Source organism: Ctenopharyngodon idella, chromosome 5 (assembly GCF_019924925.1).
Source record: "Ctenopharyngodon idella isolate HZGC_01 chromosome 5, HZGC01, whole genome shotgun sequence".
NCBI classification, from domain to species: Eukaryota; Metazoa; Chordata; class Actinopteri; order Cypriniformes; family Xenocyprididae; genus Ctenopharyngodon; species Ctenopharyngodon idella.
Window position 1 is genome coordinate 18589083 of NC_067224.1, and position 21694 is coordinate 18610776.

At 35.9% G+C, this 21694-nt stretch overlaps 1 protein-coding gene across 2 annotated transcripts in view; it reads right to left on the reverse strand.

Moving 5' to 3' along the window:
- dmrt1 (doublesex and mab-3 related transcription factor 1) overlaps nucleotides 1–21694 on the reverse strand; it is a 55662-nt gene that overhangs the window by 24997 nt on the left and 8971 nt on the right. Inside the window, exons 4-5 of one of the 2 annotated variants that reach the window (XM_051892589.1) lie at nucleotides 15793–15937; nucleotides 43–1380 (exon numbers count right to left, since the gene is read on the reverse strand). In XM_051892589.1, coding sequence (XP_051748549.1) covers nucleotides 1253–1380; nucleotides 15793–15937 — 273 coding nt within the window. In that variant the 3' untranslated portion in view covers nucleotides 43–1252. Of the gene's footprint in view, nucleotides 1–42; nucleotides 1381–15792; nucleotides 15938–21694 lie in introns of those variants that run through there. The other variant, XM_051892590.1, reaches the window with a different exon arrangement.

A 21694-nucleotide genomic window follows, 5' to 3' on the forward strand; every position in this document is an offset into this window, starting at 1 on the left:
TTATATCGTGCTCCCAACAGTCAAAAGCCTTGTGAAAGTCAGTCATCAATAATGATTTTATTTCCACTGAACATGAGCGCATATAAACATACAACGATTGCAAATTAGCTTTTGCATTGCTTTATAATCACAACAATAATAAAAATATTTGTAACATCATGGTGTCGGAGAACGAGCACATCCACAACACCATCAAAATACAGTGGGTAAATTTACACGTCTGGAAAACAAATTAACAAATGAATCAAACTGTGAACTGCTAGTCTAACAAAATTGCACAAAAATGCATAAAGATAATGACATTTTACATTCGTTTTTAGAAAAAAATTCAAAGAAAATTAATTTGTCTCTGCAAGATACCTACTAATATTGAGTTGTATGTAAGTGTAAGTGCAAAAGATATACTGATTGTCGAAGCATTTTAAAGGACCATCCACTATAATAAAAATGTAAAAATCAGATTACACATTAACATATGGCTCATTTCAATCAGCCTAAGACATCAAACAGAGCCGGAAAGAAAGTTTTGTCTCCCTCTTCTCCTCTGTTTGTGACTTGACTGAGGACGCTATCTGTGCCAACACCATTAAAATCAAGGGCACAGCTTCATATTATACAAAGAAAGCTCAGAAGAGCACTGCACATTAGCTGGATCGTGCACAGGAACAGGGTTGATGCAAATCATCAAAAGTTAAATGATGTCCTTTAGTGATGGCCATAAATAAACAAGCCGTTCGCTGTGAGATTGAAGCATAATTTAATAGTATCTCTTCTAACCCAACTGTCCCGCACAACACTGTGGAGATGCTGGAGAAGCCCTCATAGAGTCTGCAGCATGAAGGTCACGGAAAGAAGTTAGATTATCCATTAGGCCAATGACAGCGATATTGAGCTTGAACCGATATGTGACAATAAATCGTTCTGCTCTGCCATTTCTTTCAAAAGCGTTCTGCTGGAAAGTGAATCATTTTAGTCTTTAAAAACTGCAGTGAACAAACTGAACAAACTGCATTTCTGATAATCAATGAGAAACTAAGATTATATATCTTAATAGATATCTTAAAAGAATTACCCCTACAAAGCTGCATAACACCACATTGATCAACCTGATCAGTATTAACTACAAAAAATGCTGAACGATAAGGTAGGATTTGGTTACAGAATCATTACACATTTAGTTGAAAGTTACAGAAACAACTCAACAGAAAAAAAAAAATGTTTTAAATGGGAGATTGGTGCAGGTGATGGTATTTTATTTGGTTGACCCCTCTATGACGGAGTCCACGGAGAAGGTTCCAGATTCTGAGCTGCTCTCACACTCCAGCTTGTTCTCAGTGTTGATCATTGAGCTGATGGAATCTTGAGCTCCACTGGAGTAAGCTGAAATAGGATGCATCATGACACATAAACTATTTTTTGTTTATTATTGAAGACCTTTTAAGCAAGAGCATAATCTGGTTATGGCATCTGTGATAAACAACACCTGAAGCATGCATGTAACATGAGCTTTTTGGTTCCTGACATTTTCACATTTAATGACATGTACTGTACAATGGTGCCAAAAAGTATTTGGACACTTAAAGATGCTTGAAAGTCTTTGAATTAGAAACAAAATGTCAAGCCAAGTAGCATTTATCAGAAATAACCATAAACAAGACAAAAAGTACATATCTGTAGTTACTCTGATAGGTTATCTGTGTGAACTTGAAGGCAAATGATTGAAATGTTTGGGGTTGGTAAGTTTTTCAAATGTTTTTATAAGTATCACCAAGGCCGCATTTATTTGATCAAAAATACAGTAAAAAATTGTAAAATATTATTACAACTTAAATAACTGTTTTCTACTTTAATCTATTGTAAAATGTAATTTATTCCTGTGATGGCAAGGCTGAATTTTCAGCATAATTTCTACAGTCTTCAGTGTCACATTATGCTTCAGAAATCATTCTAATATGCTGATTTGCTGCTCAATAAACAATAGTATGCTTAATATTATTATCAATTGAAAGCAGTTGTGCTGCTTAAAGGGTTAGTTCACCCAAAAATGAAAATAATGTAATTTAATACTCAACCTCATGTCGTTCTACACCCCTAAGACCTTCGTTCATCTTCACAACACAAATTAAGATATTTTTGATGAAATCCAATGGCTCAGTGAGGCCTCCACTGCCAGCAACACCGAACTTCTCAAGATCCAGAAAGGTACTCAAAACATATTTAAAACAGTTCATGTGAGTTCAATGGTTCTACCTTAATATTATAAAGCAACGAGAATACTTTTTGTGCACCAAAAAAACAAAATAACAACTTTTCAACAAGATCTAGTGTTGGCCGATTTCAAAACACTGCTTCAGAGCTTTACAAATCTTTTGTTTCGAATCCGAATCACTGATCGCGTATCAAACTGCTAAACTGTTGAAATCACGTGACTTTTGCACTCCAAACCACTGATTTGATTCATAAAGCTCTGAAGCAGTGTTTTGAAATCGGCCATCACTAGATATTGTCGAAAAGTCGTTATTTTGTTTTTTTGGTGCACAAAAAGTATTCTCATCGCTTTATAATATTAAGGTAAAACCACTGTACTCACATGAACTGTTTTAAATATGTTTTTAGTACCTTTATGGATCTTGAGAGGTTCAGTGACATTGCTGGCTATAGAGGCCTCACTGAGCCATCTGATTTCATCAAAAATATCTTAATTTGTGTTCTGAAGATGAACGAAGGTCTTACGGGTGTGGAACGACATGAGGGTGAGTAATAAATGACATTATTTTCATTTTTGGGTGAACTAACCCTTTAAATTTTTTGTAAAGACTGTGCATTTTTGATAAAATTTTTGATTAATAGTGTAATGTAATGTAAGTCTTTAATAAGTATTTAGTAGTATTTACCATCACTTTTGATCAATTTAATGCATCCTTGCTGGATAATTATTATTATTATTTTTTTTAATCTTACAAACAACTTTTGAATGGCGAATGGTTGTTTACATCCAATAACAATCACTTTGAAAGCAGATGGTTAAAATGTAATGAAATTATGCATATTTAAAAGTTACCATCTTGAATCTGTGAACAATCTAATTCTTTACACAGAACAAAATGTTAGAGAGGAAACAATGCTGTCAAAGTATTTCTGATCTTGAGATTATCAGCTTCTCCAGTCAAACCAAACAGCATCAATTAACAGTATGAGCAGTGCTGTCAGCTCTCAACATTACAACAAAGTAAGACAGTGGTGCCTTTTTCTGAATCTCACACTGCAGCAAGTTCTGGCTACTTTGGCAAACTCACTCAAGCTGAAGATACGCGTATTGAGCCAGTCAGACTGCTGAGCGAGCACAAGGCTATTGAGTGCAGGACGAGTCTGTACTGTGCTGACTTTCTCCAGTATCTGTGTGTAGACTGATAACTAAAATAGCACCGTGATATTAATGTAAATATTAATTAAGACTCTCTAAAAAATTACCTTTAGAATCAGATGCTTTGTTTAACATTAAATAAACCTTGACAGTCATTAAATTACATATTTAACCCAAAGACCAAATCATCTGCTTAAATAAATGACTATGTAAATGTAAAACCGAAACACTAGCAGCACAAATGTTATAGTTCCCTATAAAAATGGATGGTAGTTTGTGCATTGAGCCAGGTCAGCTCTCATCTTAATGCGCATATGAAGCTAATACATTACAGTCTCTACAGATTCTATCAAAGTTACGAGTGTCGGGAGGGGCAGTGCACACAAATCCTGTTCAGCTGCTTTCCTGACCTTCATAACCTGAGAAAAGGAGCATAAAGGCTCTTACTGTGCCTCATCCCTTCTTGCCCTCCCTCTTTTTCATCTTCCTTTCCTCCTCTGCGCTGCTCTGGCGTGGAGGTAATTAAGGGGCGCTGGCGAAAAGGAGTAATTTTTCTCCTCATTAACTTCCTGATTGGTTTCAGGCTACAAAACTTTGCGCTCCGCCTGCAGTTTGTCACCAATTCCAAACTGGCCAATCGTTAATACTAATGTTTGTGTAGCTAAACTGCACCGGCGCTCTCAGTACAACAATAATACATGAGTGAGGGTGAAAGAGGAGGGGCTGGAATTAGCCGTGGCTGTGTTAATTCTGAGGGAGTTCATCAGGGGGAAATCTATGGTGTAATTAAAGGGAAGATCTCGCGGGTGAGCGGACAGGTCGTTTGTAGGGACAGTAAATCAGATGTGGGGCTGTTCGGCGAGCGGACATGTTCTGTGTCATAGCTTCGTTGCCTTTGATTATCATTGTATTAGTGTTTAATACAGACTAATGTTAGATCGGCAGTAAACACTCTGTAATACAGACAATCAGGCCTTTAAATATGCAGATAAAACGCAAATAATAATCAAATAAGTAAATGGAGATTGTTTATTTTTAATATACAGAACATTTTCAGTATTATGACTGAAGAAAAAGCTCTCAAAATATTTTTAATTTGAGACGAAATTTGCTGGAGTGGGTTCTTTAAGCAGGGAACACATTCGATAAGAATAAGATTTATGAAGCTTCCACAAAGTTGCCAAACAAGAAATTTCCAACACACTGGCAGTGACACATGAATTACAAAAAATAAAAACATCACACGTGTCTGTCAAGTGTAAAACAGTATTGAAACAAGAGAGGATTTAATTTCTGTACACCTAAAAAGAGCTTATTCTTCAATCTGAACTTTTGCCCTATTCACCCTTGTTCGGCTGACTATCTTATATTTCCAAACTATTAAACAGTCTTTGTGTGGTTTAACAAAAGGAACCTTTTTTTTTTTCTTCTTTTTTTTAGAAAAAGAGCATGAAAAGGGGAGGGGAAACAGTGAAAGAAGCTCAATCATTTCTGGCAGTTTGGAAAAAGTGAACAAAAGCCCAGATGTGAGAGAAGATGGTAATTCAGGGTTGATCTATTGTGGATAAGCTCTTTCCTCTGCAACTCATATACTGCCAGCACTGGGCCATGAGGGTCCATAATGCCTTCACTTAGATAAACACACAGAGTTGCATAGAGATAACGCACACGGGCGGGCATGCATACACACACACACACACACACACACACACACACACACACACATATACATATACAAGCTCAAACGTGTATACAGATGCACTCATACACATGTGCTTACAGCGATTAAGAATAAATGTTCACTGTATCAGTCTGACAGGGACTGTTGCACAACATTTGTACCATACTGTACCATATTAATTATAAGCTGATATTAGAGGTCGGGAGGTAGTTGAGATTTTAATGACATGTCAGCAGCCGAGGTTTTTTATTTATTTATTTATTTTTTTTTAAAGTTAATTTTCTACCAATTACGGAAAAGTTGAATGAATACAACTGAAAAAATAAAATAACACCAAGTGTTTTAAATGTACATATGAAACCAATTATAAAATGTTTTCTGGTAAGATCTTATTAAACAACTCCTTAAGAGAGCATACCATGTAAATTTGCTATTTTACATTAAAAGCAGAGTAGTCCAACATAACATGTTTAAGAGAAAAGGAGGCTGAGATTAATTTAATTTATCAATATTGGTAAATATTGGATTTTAATTGTATATGCTCGTTTATCCCTATTTTTCCATTTTACAATTAGTTAATATTTAAAAACTAATGTAGTCATTAGCCAATCTCAAAATGATTTTTTTTTTTTATTCTATACATTATAATAAATATTAAACAACTGATTTTAGAATTTTATTTTGAAAAAATAGTACAGAATTGACCATATACAATTGGGCATTTCCGGTGAACTGTCATTCTGCTGTACATTGACACAAAACCATCAATGGTTGAACTTTATTGTATTTATATTTTAATGCAGTTATCACACTTGCCTAATTTACCAATAAACCAGTTTTATTGATTGCAATAAAGACAAAGCTAATGGGAATGTTTGAATAAGGAGCATTTAATAGCTCATTTTAGCCATTTCCTGTAATAGTTTTCCACTCAGTTTCACTTTTGAATAAATATTAAACATTATAAAATCACTAGGTTTAAAAATACATTTTGTCAAGATGAAGCATGAAGTACTCACAAAATCTCATGAAAAACAATTACTTTTCGCGCAAATGAATTACACAAAGCGAACACCGCGCTCTCCCTTTATAATCACAGCTGTTGTCAGACAGTGCAGCGCAGGCTTGTGAAAACTCACATTTTATTCAATGAATCTAACTAAAGTGCACAATAAATCTTTAATTTACAGTGTGTTGATGCTTTTTTCCATATGAAAGTGTGAAAACTGATGGTCAAATTGAATTTTGCCAAGGAGGTACACTGACACACGTCTTTTTTTTGTCATCTTGCGTTTGAATAACTAAATAAATGCTAGGCCTGACTATTTAAGTGACTATATTCTGATTATAAACAAAGTATTACACTATTGATGCTGTTAAAGCTACCTCAGGACGTTGAAGACAATGACACGCCAACAAGTGACATTTCACCGGAAGTTTTCCAGCTGGCTTCTATTATTGCGGAAGTTTTTAAGAACATTCCGTGCATATGGTCAATTGCAATAGAGTGGTGCAGGCATGACATCAGAACCCGGAAGACTAATTTACCACTGGTTCCTTTTAATTTATGAATATAAAGCCTGTGATTCTTTGATGCTTTGTTCTAGAACTTAATCTGCACACACTCACACCCCAAACTGTCTAATCTAGATACTTAATAGGAACTTATTAGAAACATACGTTTTCAAAAAAACAAAGTATCGTCAAGTTATGTTTACCACAGGTTTTATTTTACTCATAAATTGAAAAACCCCATTATAAAACCCCATAGGAAAATCTCGAAGAAACCAGCGGCGAATTAGTCTTCCGTGTTCTGACGCCATCCCTCCATCACTCTATATCAGAATTCCAATTTATCGGTTATTAGCTATAAAGTTATAATTTTCTGAAAGAACTGTAGTATTGGTGCCTCCCAACTTACGCCAAAGGTGAACCATATTGCTGTTTATTCGTTAACCCCCCAAATTTAAAAATCCACATTCACACTAACCAAACGGACCAAACTGACATCAAATGAACTCTGTTCAGAACCAAAAGCTGTGAAAGCACCCTCAGAGACAAACACACATATCCATACGACATGACTTGGCTGAAGATGTGCTGTGGGGAGATGGAGTTCCCTCAAGGAATGACATGCACGTCTCTCTCAATCATTAGAGCCGTGGCAGGACTTAATGGCGCAGAAAACACAGGCCTACAGCAAGGAGGCGGCACTTTAAACAGCTGCTGACTCTTCAAAGAGCGAACAGCCGTGGCTGCTGCAGAGAGACGGATGCTGTTCTCGGAGTGAAGTGCTCACTCATAATCACATTGGCATTGGAGTTTGAAGCACTCAAGGGAGGTGGATGCTGACATGTTTGACACTTAATGACAAACATGAACTGGCACAAGAAAAACTCAGAAGCATTTGATTTTTTTTTTTATGTATAATATTTCAGAGCACCTTCAGATTTTTTACTGATGAACTGAATACTGGGTATCAGATATTGTTTGTAACTCAGTAAAAATAAGATCTATAGGTGGCACATCTAACGAAACGCAACAATTCTGAAGAAAAAGTGAAAGACAAAAAGTGATGTAGCCTGTGCACAACTCGCCCGTACAATGATAAGGTGTTGTGGATGGTATGATTCAAGCATATAGTATGAGTCATGCGCCAAAGTGTAAAACTCCTAACCTGAAGTATGAAAAATGAGCTTTAGCAGCAAGCAAGACCAAACACTAAGGTATTTTGTCTATTCAGAAAAAAAAAATGTGGTTACACTATTAAATTAGGTGTCTTTAACTACTATGTACTTGCATAAAAAAGTAATTGTTAGGTACAATGTACTTATTGTGTTCATGGTGTATTGCAAAACACTGCTATTGAGTTGGGATACGGGTAAGATTGGTGGTATGGGTAGGTTTAAGGGTGGGTTAAAGTGTAAGGAAAGGGTCAACAGTGTAAATATAGATGTAATTACAGAAATTAATTACAGCTGTAACTACATGTATGCAGTTGTTATACAAGTTCATTGTATAAAATGATTAATTTAAATATTAGTATATAGTAGTTAACAACCCTAATATAAAGTAAGACCAAAATTCTGTATGTAAACATTTGAAGAGTTCATTTGCAAAAACCGATAAACGCTGCTTTTAAAAAAATGAACTGACTGCTGTGCTTTATTCTCTACATATAGCACGTTCTGAACCCTAAATATGTTTGATCAGAAAAGCCGGTATTGTTCACTGTCCAGGCATTGCGAGTTCACGTTTTACAGCAGAAACCGACAAGCGCCCTTGTTTGTGTACAGAAACCGATAAGTCCATTTTAGCGAATCAGTGCACAGTATTCAGGTCAGGTGACAAGGCTTCTAGTCACTTCAAAAAGATGCGCTAGCTGTGGGGAGTTTCATCAAAGCTGACTAAAAGTGATCAAGGATTTATAATTTCGACTCCTGCAAGTCCTTGTGTACACCAAACACGTCTTACAAATTGAACCCTTGTTTGTCCTTTTGCGTTTGTGTGTGTGTATGTGTGTGGCAATCTGTTAGTGTGTGTTTGAGTGTTTTCTGCTTTTGCTAAAAAACAAACTTTTAATATATATATATATAAAAACATACTTTTAATGAACTTTAATTTTGTAAGTTACATGTATTTTTTGGAGTTATTATTACTTCATCAAAACAACCCAACTGCAGTTTGGTTGATATTACTTGGAATGCACAATAAAAAAAACATGATTTGTGAGAATTAATAAAAATGGAGTTCTGTTTTTGCAAATTAACTCTTCGTTTCTTTATACAGTATGAACTATTTATCAAAAGAATCCTGAAAAAAATGTACCAAGGTTTCCACAAAAATCTTAAGCAGCACAACTGTTTTCAATATTGATAAATTGTTGAAATGTTTAAGCACTAAATCAGCATTTAGGATCATATGACACTGAAGACTAAAGTAATGGCTGCTAAAATTCAGCTCACATGTGAGTACATCGGACACTTCAGTCCCCATTATTGGACTATTAGAGATCTGCATGAGTGGCCTGTAACGTCTGACAGGAGGCATCATGCCAGGGTCAGAGGCTAATTAAACACATAAGCACCTCCAGACCTGTATTGTTCTCCAATCTGTCCCCAGTCTCAAAGTGTCTCTGAGAGAATTGACAGGCCCTCCTCCCTGTTAAATCACTGGCACTGATACAGCTCTCCGCCAGCCCTGCAAATGACCTGTCCGTCTCTCCCGGCCCGCGCGCCGATCCGTCGAAACATTATGGATATACTATAATGATGTGAGACACTGGATCGATGATTTGAGGGATTTTGTGTTATTATCCTTAAAGGAGAGAAAATAATCACAAGTGAGAAATAAGCAGTGCAGGCATCGGTTAGCAAGGCTCTGGAGGAGACTGAAGCCCCCCTGGGTGAAATAAACAACTTCATAGATTCAGTTGAATTAATTATGTTACGGTAGAGGTTAAAGTTGAATAAGACCACATTTAGAAAACATTCTGCTTAAGAATGAATGTCCACCTTCCATTAGTAAGCAAAACTAATTAAATGCTACTTCAAAATACTAATTAATTGAAATCTGTGTGGAAAAGGAACCAGTAACTACGATAAAGACTTAAAATATGCCCACCTTTTAAACCATTTACACAAGATTTGCTTTTTTAATAGCTACAGATTCCCATAAAATAAGCAGAAACTATGAACACATCTTTTCTTTAAGCTGTGTATTGAATAAAATATTTTATTTGACAATAAAACAAGATTATCAAATAACTTCTATTAGAACATATGACAAAATGTTTAATTCTGTGATGGCAAAGCTGAATTTTCAGCAGTCATTACTCCAGTCACATGATTCTTCAGAAATCTTTCTAATATGCTGATTTGGTGCTCAAGAAACATATCTTATTATTACCAATGTTGAATACAGTTACTGGTTAATATTGAGGAAACCGTGATATATTTGTTTATTTAAGTTTATTTAAAATAGAAATCTTTTGTAACATTATAAATGTCTTTACTGTCACTCTTGATCAGTTTAATGCATCCTTGCTGAATAAAAGTATTAATTCCTAGAACGGCTGTATATAAACTCAGATTAGACTTTCTTTAACACAGACTGTCTCGTGAGGAGGACAGTGTGCTAAAAAGAGCAGAACCTTTGGCTGCAGTCATTACCCATTTTATCTCATCAGTGCCTCAGGCAAGTGTTAATGGAAATGTTGTACAACACATTACGACAGTGCTTGAGCCTGGAGCAGCCAATTACACTGGTATTTAACCGATCCATAGAGAGAAAAGACAGAGCATTTAGCATCAGCACTGGAGAAGGGAAGACAGCATGACATGTAGGAGTTACTGACTGTGCGGTTAAATAACACTCCAGCCAGGGATTTTGCCTGCAGGCCACTGATTCACCCCGATTCATTTACTTGGCTAAGAGACGTCAGGCTTTGCTAATTCTTTTGAAAGTTTTTGAAATGCATTATGTGGCACGTTAGCTATCCTTGTCATCTGTACTAGTGTTTGTTTTGTTTTGTGTGTAGGTGGTGAAAAAGAGAAAACCTTTCTCCTACTGATCTGAGATCAGAAGGGGAAATAGATAAGAACCAGCAATTGTCAGCAGTAAAATATAGAGAGTATAAGCTGTCATGCAACTGGCATCATACAACATTTAACCATAATTCTTTCAAAATCGACACTAAATTTAGTGTATGCAGCTTCTTATGAACTCATGCCCTATCTGTAACCCTAGCCAGGCTAGTGAAACTGTGTAACAACCAAATAAAGGGACACATGTAACAGCACTTAACCTCGAGGGCACAGGCTGTGCCAGAGTTCTATGCATGTTCCAAAGATGAATAATGCAAACAGGATGGATTAAATGTTAAAAAACGCTCCATAACCTCTCTGTCAGATGAGAAGTTACACCTCTTCCTGCTCAAGCTCTACCTCTCAATTGTGCTTGAAGCTGGGAGTGAATCATTATTCCCCTTTGTTATTCTCCACTGAAAGAGAATGAATGGGCTCTTTGGTTGCTCCAATAAGATTTTGTGTTTTCCTGGAACTTTTTACAGAGGATCTGATGCCTCTGAAAGTGATATAACATTCTGACTGAGAACAATTGCATCCATTAAATTTGTGGTTTGTAAACGGCATCAGACCGATCGATATATGTCAAAAGCACAGTACATATGATTCGATGTGACTGGAACGTGTAATTAATTACCTGTAAATAGAGCCCTTCTCCATATTTGTATTCAAATAAAAGCGTTGCTGATGGACAGCAACAAAAACTTAGAACTTATTAGAAAGAAGTACTGTCGCAGAAACATATAATACCATTGTACTATTTAAAAAATATGTAATGAACCTGAATGAATACCATAGTATTTACATGGTAGTACTAGACGGTATTTCAAAGAAATGGTATTAGCTTGGTTCAAGCCACATAAAACATGATGGTATTACCATAGTACCATGTCCAAAAAAAGAATGTATATACACTTTAAAGGTTCCTTACACGTAGTAACAGTTCTATTTAGAACTGTATCATCCTGTAGAACCCTTTATATGCTGAAATGGTTCTTTGTTTTAGAGTTTAGGGTTCTTTATTCCCGCCTTTTTGTTTTTCACCTCATTACTGATTTTCTGGAGCTTAGCTATACAACACAGACCGTCAACACACTCTCAGCAGGTAAATTATTTCTTTCTTTAAATGTCTATACATTTTAACAGAGATATTGAATTTTTTATCCATGTGAGATTTTTTTTTAATTATTACTTTATACATACCCAGTCACAAAAACATTAAAGCTATCCCATGACTATATCACTTATTCTTTTTAACATGGTAAAGAGCTGACATACTGTCCATTTTGCTAATTTTGGCCTTAATAACCATAATTGTTTTTATGTAAACAAATGGAGGAGACACACTAACTCTTAACTGTCACGTCCCACAACCTCATCATCTGCAGAAAGAAACTGCCATTCAGAATATACACATAATGAAGGATGTAAAGACATCATGGAGGATTGTGAAGATATTTCACTGGAACTTAGTCTTCATTACATCTATATCATGTTCAGTGTCATTTGTTATTTATTAATGTATTCAGCTAACAACTGTTGTTTGCGCTGTCATTTTTTCTACAATTTGCCATGTCAATAAAAACTAAAAGGACCTTTGACATGACCCCATGCTGTTTTGTCCTAATGACCCCAATATGTCCTAAACATGAGACATGCTTTATATAAAGGGCTTCAAAATAACTCATAAAATATATAACGCCTATAGTTCAAAGTGGCTTGCCCTTTCAGATGCTCTGACAAATGCTTGTGCTGTTTAATGCATTTGAGATGTGGATACCTGTGAAACGTATATTTTTCATCTTTAAATATTAAAAGGTCATGCAAATATTTCCATTTTGCTGTCAGTGGACGAGCCTAAAAGAGTCTCCACTAAACTTCACAGACTTCAGTGAATGGGCGCTGCCATGTACGCACGCCAAAAAGACAGTGTGCAACAAGAGCGCAATAATTCTGATGAAAATATATATTTTGCTAAAATATTTGTTGTTGGACATTAAATGAGCCATATGTAGAAATTTAAACCTAAAAGTAAGTGTATTTTGGTGACGTAATGGGGTAATCAAATGTGGGCTAAATTTATTAAGCTCAGATGAGTGAATGTGTGTTCCTCTTACCAGTTAACATTTAGTCTGTGCTTTTGTTTTTATTTATTTAAATTTTTAGTTTAGTGAATTTAACTTCTGTTTAAAAACCATTATTTTTGTTTTTAGATTGTAATGTTATTGTTACAATGTTAGAATGTAATGTGGTTTTAACCCCTTTTTTGCACATATAGCATAGCCTGCATGGTTACATGTTTTCATAGCCTTCAATGTGAACATTGTTTGTAGGAGGACAACATTGGGCAGGATGTGAAATAACCTTTTTTTTTTTTTCATCCAAGTAGAAAAACTAGAAAATACATATAGTGTATATATTGCCATACAGCCCAAAAAAATATTTATTCTCTTTAGTGATGGCTGCAGAAAAACAGAAAGCCCCCTGTCCACTTTCTCCAAAACTGTAAACTTGGCTCAGACTGCAAACAAAACTAACTTTGAATCCTCCGATAATAAACAGTGACAAAAAGAAAAAACAGAGCAGGAGAGAAAATGGTAAAACCCATAGACTGTCTCGTATAACACTGAAATTCCTACATAACTCACAGCGGGCACATCATCTCACGGGCTGGGCGGCTTCTGCGGGTGGGGGCGGATGCGGGCGGAGGTAAGGCTGCCCTGCCGGGTGATGGAGTGCAGTGTCACCTCCGGCCCAGGCAATTTATGGCGGAGCGCTGCTGACGAGCTCCCAGCAGTAAAGAGCGCACAGGGGCGTATTTCACAGCGAGCTGAGCTTTATGAAGAACACTTCGACGCCCCGGCAGGCCGCCGCTCGTGACGGATGGAGAAAGACGCATGACAAGCTTCATCATTGTTTGTAAATCTTAACTTGTTCCCGCTCACTAACCCCAGAGGCAATTTTCCAAAGACAGCTGTGGGGGCCGCTCGGAAAGGACAGCGTCGCACTCCTGAAGGTTATTTGGCCTCATATTTGGCCAACTGATTACCCCAGCGCTAGGGAAAATAAATACATGCCGCACAAGCACTGGAGCCACAGAAAGAGTACAGAGGACTCAAGAGACAAGCCATCTGAAAACCAGGCGCCGTTGTATCTTACTGTAAAGCTACTTTGAAAATAATTAAACTTGAATGCTGGTCATTTACTGAGCCTCTTTTTTAATCTCTCATGACCGTACAAGCAGTAATACCTCAAAGTCCTCTGTAGTTACACGACAATGCTGGGAACAGCTAATCAGGTCTGATTGTAGAAGTTGTGAAAATGACACAATATAACACTATGAGATGTTTAGGGATCTGACTGAAGAGAGAGTGCAGACCCTATCAAACTCAGGCCACACTAGCATGGATGGTCACTGAGTGTCATCGAGTCATCTTCCCTAACCAAAGGATTTGAACAGGTTGAGTCTTGAATGAAATTTTGTTGTGAAAAGTTGTAATTGACCCTTTGCCAGGAGTTTGATTGACAGGTGATCTAGCCAATCATAACGCTGAATCTGCCATTTTGTCCGGAGTTAGTAGATTAACATAGGTGGACTTGAACTTGAAAAATGGTGAGAGCTGCATGGCTTGTCAGATTACAGTAGCAACAGTAACTAAAGGAGGCATGTCTTTGTAAACGGTCAATTGTGTAGTAGTTGATTAGCCCAGTTTCATTCACACACACACATACAAAATGCCATCTATGCTGACTAAGGTTCATTACGGCAGAGGTTGGATGCCAAGGACCCCCAAATACATATGATGATCCCCTTTTGAGAGCTAGCTATATATTTGCATGTAGAGTATTCTCATTTACTTTATACTGTGTGAGAAAAATAAAATGGTGTTAAAGACATGTACTGTAATTAAATAATTGGCTTTCATGTTGTCATTGTACTGAAGCAAATTAATAATGTGTGTGTGTGTGTGTATATATATATATATATATATATATATATATATATATATATATATATATATTATCAGAAACAGAAAAACAATTTCAAAACAATGCAGACTGAAAGCGTCAGTCAAATTCGGTAACACTTTGGTATGGTGAACACACTCACTATTAACTACGACTTTTGCCTCAAACTCTTCATTTACTGCTTATTAATAGTTACTAAGGTAGTTGTTGTAGCGTTTAAGTTTAGGTATGGGGCATGATTTAGGAATGTAGAATATAGTAATGCAGAATAAGGCATTAATATGTTCTTTATAAGTACTAATAATCTGCCAATATGCAAGCTAATAAGTAACTAGTTAAAAGTGAGAATTGATCCCCATACTAAAGTGTTATCTCAAATTCTTTAAATGAGTTAAAATTATTGTTTTAATTAATATCTTATTTTAACACATTAACTTTTCTCTGACTCCCTAGCATCCCCCCCTGTGGATCCATAGACCGCAAAACCCGTGCATTAGGGAATCATATAAATAGTAGGTACAGGAAACAAATAATAGATCACAGACCCTTCAATGCTGGGCTCTGAGTATGGGTGTTTTGGAGATTGGACCACCCAACTTGGAGTGTTTTGTGTTGTAATGGAACATAACACCCCCTGCAGTGATAGTGGGGGTGACAGGTACCCTCATGTTGAAACCACTGGAAATCAGCATGTAAAAATCATTAACAGCCAGGGCAGGTGGCAAGCTTAGAGGTATACGGGAATGGTGGATCACAGAAACGCCATAATCATACTCACACTGACGGTGAGAGCTAAAATGCCCTTCAACTCTCTAAATTAGTTCAGAATGGTGCACAGTAAGCCATAAATTGTTTCTAAAAAAAATAAATAATTTTAGACAGTTCCAGTTTATTGCTATATAGCTTTACAGAGTGAAAGGCACAAAAAAATTTAATTTATAATACAATTTATGAATTCTATATGTTCTAAGACTAAAGTGCTTAGCACATGGTCCTTGTCTCTTTAAATCTGAAGTCACCAGAACAAATGATGCTCATAAAAGTTTTACCTTTGAATTTATTTATTTTTATAAATTTTACAGCGCCCTTGACTCAGAGTATGAACCTCCCTCAGATGTACTTGCTCACACTGTTGATAATCTCTGGATAAAAGTTTATGGCCCTAAGAGCGTGTGTGTGTGTGCGGGACTGACCTGCTGCTTTGGGCTCAGAGCAGGTGCTGGGTGGGACACATGCAGCCGTGTCGATCCCCTGACTCAGGTAGGATGAATAGTAGGAGTGTGTGCGGTACTGGGGGGGCACATTATGGCTGGACAGGCGGCCATTTCCACTGGGCATCTTTTTCAAAAAGGATTTGATTTTGGGGCAGGTAGGGAAAAAAAGAACAAGAGTTAAGTAAATACATAAAGAGTCTGATGGTATGAATAGTCAAGAATCAAAAGACACAAGATCACTTTTTAAAAGTTGCAGGTGCAGACATTCACATTACATAATTGCTCATGAATGTTTTATATCATAATTTTCAAATTTCTAAAATATGTCAAGGTTAGCATGCATGGCATGCAAGGTTAGCATGCAACAGCATATTGACCAACTTGGGAAACACAAGATTGAATAGAGCTTGTCTAAACTCTACTCAGTCTCCAATAAAATAATAAAATGTAGCGACAATGAAAGGAGCAATGTTAAGCAATATGAATACAACACGAGTCAGTTCACTTGGCAACAAAATGGTACAAATTGTTTTTTTAGTTCTAATCAAGCTAAAAATAAAAACACACTACTGTTCTAAAGTTTGGTGTCAATAAGATTTTTTAAAAAGAAATAATATTTTTATTCAGCAAGGATGCACTTTCTGAAAAGAATCCTGAAAAATGTTTCAACATTGATAATAATAATAATAATAATAATAATAATAGAGTAATTGTTGCTTGAGCAGCAAATCAGCATATTAGAATGATTTCTGAAAGATCATGTGACAGACTAGAAATGAGGATTGAAAATCTATTCCAATTCTGGAATTGGATACTTAAGTTCTACTTAAGGTCAGGAATCAGATACTCGTTATAAAGTTGAAATTTAGATTCCGCTTATCGATTCCTGTGTGTGCATTTTAATGTGGTTTTAAACCATTCAAATGCAAGAAGACATGAAATTGTTCTTTCTGCTGCCCACACATCCAGAGGGTGCACACAAAAAGCCGCCCCTCATATAGTGCATGCATACTGAATGAGTTCTCTTTCGCGTCTTCTTGTGCTTGAACGGACAAATACACACAAAATTTTGTCGAAATATCCTCATAAACATTGCCAGTTATGTCTTAAGTGAACGCAAACAGTTAAGAAAGAAAATGCATTATCAGTAACTGTGTAATAGTATAGGATCCGTGCATTCGGTCTTAAAGTGACAGCAGCCTAATAAACCTGCTGCCGTCTGTCATTACTGTTAATCAAAGAAAAAAAAAAAAAAAAAAAAAATCACTCACTGATCTTGACTGAATCAATTTTGTAACTTTAATAAGGATTAATCTATATTTTATTTATAAAAAGAAAACTATGCAGTGTTATTTTACGTTTGATTTCAATTTCTGAACTTTGTTCAGTTGTATTTATTTGTGCTACTGCTAATTTGCTCTTATTACTCTGTATTACTGCTCTGTATTACTGACTGTATACTTGTCTTTAATAATGTTTGAAATTTATATTAGATAGTCTATATTAGTTAGTTGTTCTTTAGCCTGCTGATTTTTGTTCATGGTATTCAGCTGCAACGGAATGTTTTGCAAAAAGACAGGGAATAAATATGTTTGATATCTAAAAGTTTGACTTTTTTTTTTTTTTTTTTACCATATTGGAATCGAAACCGGGAATTGATCAGAATTGGAATTGCTAAAATTCAAATGATACCCAAATGATTCAAATTCAAATGATACCCAACCCTACTGAAGACTGGAGTAATATATATATATATATATATATATATATATATGGCCCATCTCCTCATACTGTCTCTGTTTGAACCAGAAGACACACCAAATATTATACATGGACACACCAGATACAGTATATGGGACACCAACAGTGATGATCCTAAACTAGGTCTTGAGTTCTACTGCAGACTGCATGACACATTCATCTCAGATCACTGAAAACACTTGATAAATCAGAATTTGTACACTCTGTACATGTGACAATATGAACCTCTAGTCCAGGAGGGAGAAAAAATGGCCACTGTAAGTTATGGTTGACCTCCTGCCTAGATTGCTTTATTTCTCCCTCTCTTTTTCAAAATAAACTGCAACAAACTGCTCTGGCAAGTTTTCTTCCCTCTTGTGAGAACTTTAAAATAAGCTGTCTACTTGGCAGCACAGAGGCTTTAGGGTGTTTTCAATTTCACTTTTATGGAATTTGATTTCTGTCAGCCAGTAATATGTCACCATTTACTGTCCACCCCATCAACTTTTGACAGGTTTATAAACTGTTATTTAAACAATGTCAGACTCTTGTATTGCCTATAACAAATATAATACAAATTGAACTGTATTTTTTCAAGAGTACCCTACCAATACATACATGAAAATAAAATGTGCCACAACAAGCAAGAGACACATGTGTTTGTGCCAAAACATTTGCAATGCTACTCAGCTATTTCCTGGTTTTTCTATGCCACTCTTAACCTACCATAACACTTACATCCAAATAAGTGCAAGTGGAATAAAATTCATGCATCATTCATCATTCCCTGCGATTCCAATCTCTATCTCAGGTATGAACATATCTAGGCAAAAATCTGGTAACACTGCAAAGTGCCTGCTTAGGGCAGCTTCAGCAGTTTGAAAGGGCATAGTGATTCCCAATTCATGTAATACAACAACTGCTCACAGAAATGATGAACAGGCCTGCTAGTGTTGTTAGATCCAGAGCAGCCTCATTAATGAGGGCTGGCTAGAGTCCTTTACCTCCCTGAGTGAGCTCTTATCTGGCACCATCAGCTGTCTGGATCCTCTACGCAACCCTCATATTTTCATTCTCCACCTGCAGTGCAGCGGAGCCCCACTCGCTGGAGGTGGGAGAGGGCGGGAGATGGACACACTGAGATAAAAGCCAGATGAGGAGGAATATAGCTCCTTGCCCTGTTACTTCCTTATCAAATGAACCCTAATAAAGAGAAGAAGCTATGATGGAAAGTTTCATGGAACGTGTTATGATTTTGCAAATGTAAGAGAGAATACATAATAATGTTCTACAAACATTGTTCGGCCATACCAACAACTGTGAAGTTTCAGAATTACAAGACACGATCTGATTCAAAGAGAAATCCTGCTATATAATGTGACCTAAACGCTTTTATTTCAGGTTCATTGTTCTTACAGAGACACAAATCTCACACTTCTGTTTCATGCTTCTATTTTCTCAAGGTAAAAACTCATTCCATTTGACATGACAACCTAAACTAACAATAATCTGATACTTGAATTTTTAATGACCTTGACACAGTCTCACGAGTCTACAGGGGTCCTATCTGTGATTTCATTTTTTATAGTTTTCTTCACTCAAAAAATTGACTTTGATTTGACCGACAAATCTTGTTCTTATACATATATATATATATATATATATATATATATATATATGTGTGTGTGTGTGTGTGTGTGTGTATTAAACTGCTCTTTTATGAAATATCAAAATATTACAAACTACTTACTAAAAGCAGGTCAAACTATTTAAAATACACAAGAATTTGAGCCTTTAAATGGGACTCTTCTGTTACAGTTTTAATGCAGAACAGTGACAATTTTGCATTAAAAAGCTCTACAAAAAAAGAATTTAGAAATGGAAAACATAGAAATTAGGAGAAAAAAAAAAGCTGTATGAACATCTGTATGAGCTACAGTAGTGCCCAAAAGTGATGTCCGGCCTAGAAAAATTAAAACTGAACCTGAAAAATCTTCAACCTTTTTTCAAATATTATTCAAAATTTGTTAAAGATTTTGTAAGCATATTGTGTAGTTGTGCTTTATAACACAATGAAACATGGCAAATTGTGCCACATTGTAATTATTGGCCAGGCTGTCATACAAAGAAATTATAAACACATGCAAAAACAAGATAGAACAAATGAAATATTAATAACTGATTATATTGCAGTCAGTGTATTCTTTTTCCGGTGAGCTTTTTATATAGTAAAATAAAATCTGTTACTGTAGTTTTGCCAAATAATTTTGTCAAATAAATACATTAATCAAGTTTAGTGTTTCGTTCTTTCCTTATATTTAAACTATTAAAAAATATATAAAATATTTTCCACATATTTTGATGGTTTCATTGAACTTGTAGGGTCATTAAAAACAAATATACCCCCTGGACATGACTTTTAAACACTACAGTACATTTTTAATGCATTTTTTTTAACATATATAAATAAAAACAACTCTTGCTAAATGTTAAAGGGTTAGTTCAGCCCAAAATGAAAATTCTATCTTCATTTACTCACCCTCATGTCGTTCCAAACCTGCTAGACTTTTGTTCATCTTCTGAACACAAATTAATATATTTTAAATGGAATCTGAGAAATTTCAGTCCCTCCATTGACAGTCTACGCAACTACCACCAGAGTTCATAAAGAGATCGTAAAACGAATCCACATGAATTGAGCAGTTTAGTCCAAATTTTCTGAGAAGACTCGATCGATGAACAGATTTAATTTAGGCTTTTATTCACATATAAACATTGATCAGCGAACATGAACAGAAGCTCAATCGCAACGGCTTGATATGCGAGAACAAACCTTCATGAACCTTATTGGCTCTCGCATGTCAAGCAAGCATGCTTGAGCTTCTGTTAACCACAACTTATGTGTGCGTTGATCAGTGTTTATGTGTGAATAAAATGAAACCTATTAAATCATATAAAGAGATTGTGTCTCTTCAGAAAATTTGGACTAAACCGCTCAATTCATATGAATTAGTTTTACGATCACTTTAGGAACTTTTTGAAGCGACAAAAGGTAGTTTTGTAGACTGTCAATGGAGGGACAGACATTAAAATATCTACATTTGTGTTTTGAAGATGAATGAAAGTGTTATGGGTTTGGAACAACATGAGGGTGAGTAATTAATGACAGAATTTTAATTTATTAACCCTTTAAATAAATTAACATTTTATTAAAAGCTAAAAACAATCCAATAGCTAATGAAAACTAAAACAATAAAACAAAAACAAAGACTAAACTAATAGTCTTAGTTTTCTACAAAACATCAAAAGAATCACATCATATTTCCTTCATTCATCTTCCAAACAGTTAAATCAGACAATGTGAGATCAGAATTAAAGTCACTCCTCCTCTACAGAGCCGTGATTAAACAGCAGAGCTGTATCTTCATATGAGCAATGTCATTAACCTTTGCAATTCAAACCCTGGGACACACTAAGGAGATGGAAGCAGTGACCCTGGAGCAATATGTCGCCATCAGGGACCCAACTGCACAAATATGCTGAAATATGGCCCCATCACTGACGTGTGTATATAACACTCAGCAAAGACTCCCTGGAGAAATATAGATTTAATTTACTTCACACTTGAGTAGATTAGATTTGATACAACAGGGATACTTAGCAATATAAATCAGAGTCCATATACACAGGCTGATCTCCATATGAAAGCCTTATTATATCATGGTATGAAGGCGCTTTCTTATGTCAGTGAGCCTTGGCTGATTAATAAGGGCTTGTAAAACTGTTGCAATGTGATGATGGTTTATCAAAGTTGAACGGGCCATGACTTTGAGGATGCCCTCAATTTCATGCTGTCCAATTTGATATCTTCAAATAGGCATCTTTAAAATTGTGCAGCATGGTCTGACGCAGAAAATGTCCACACTGGAGAGCTGCTGCCAGGATAGATTCATGTGCCTGGCCTCAGAATTGCATGGTTTGCATCTGACTGAGGGAAGCTCATAATTACTTTGCATTACAGTAAATGTGAATATAACTTGGTGTTAAGTCTTTAACCATACAGTTAATATGTTAATGTCTCTATCATTACAAATGGAAACACCTAACTCCCTCTATTCAGCACTATTTCCAGGTCACTAAT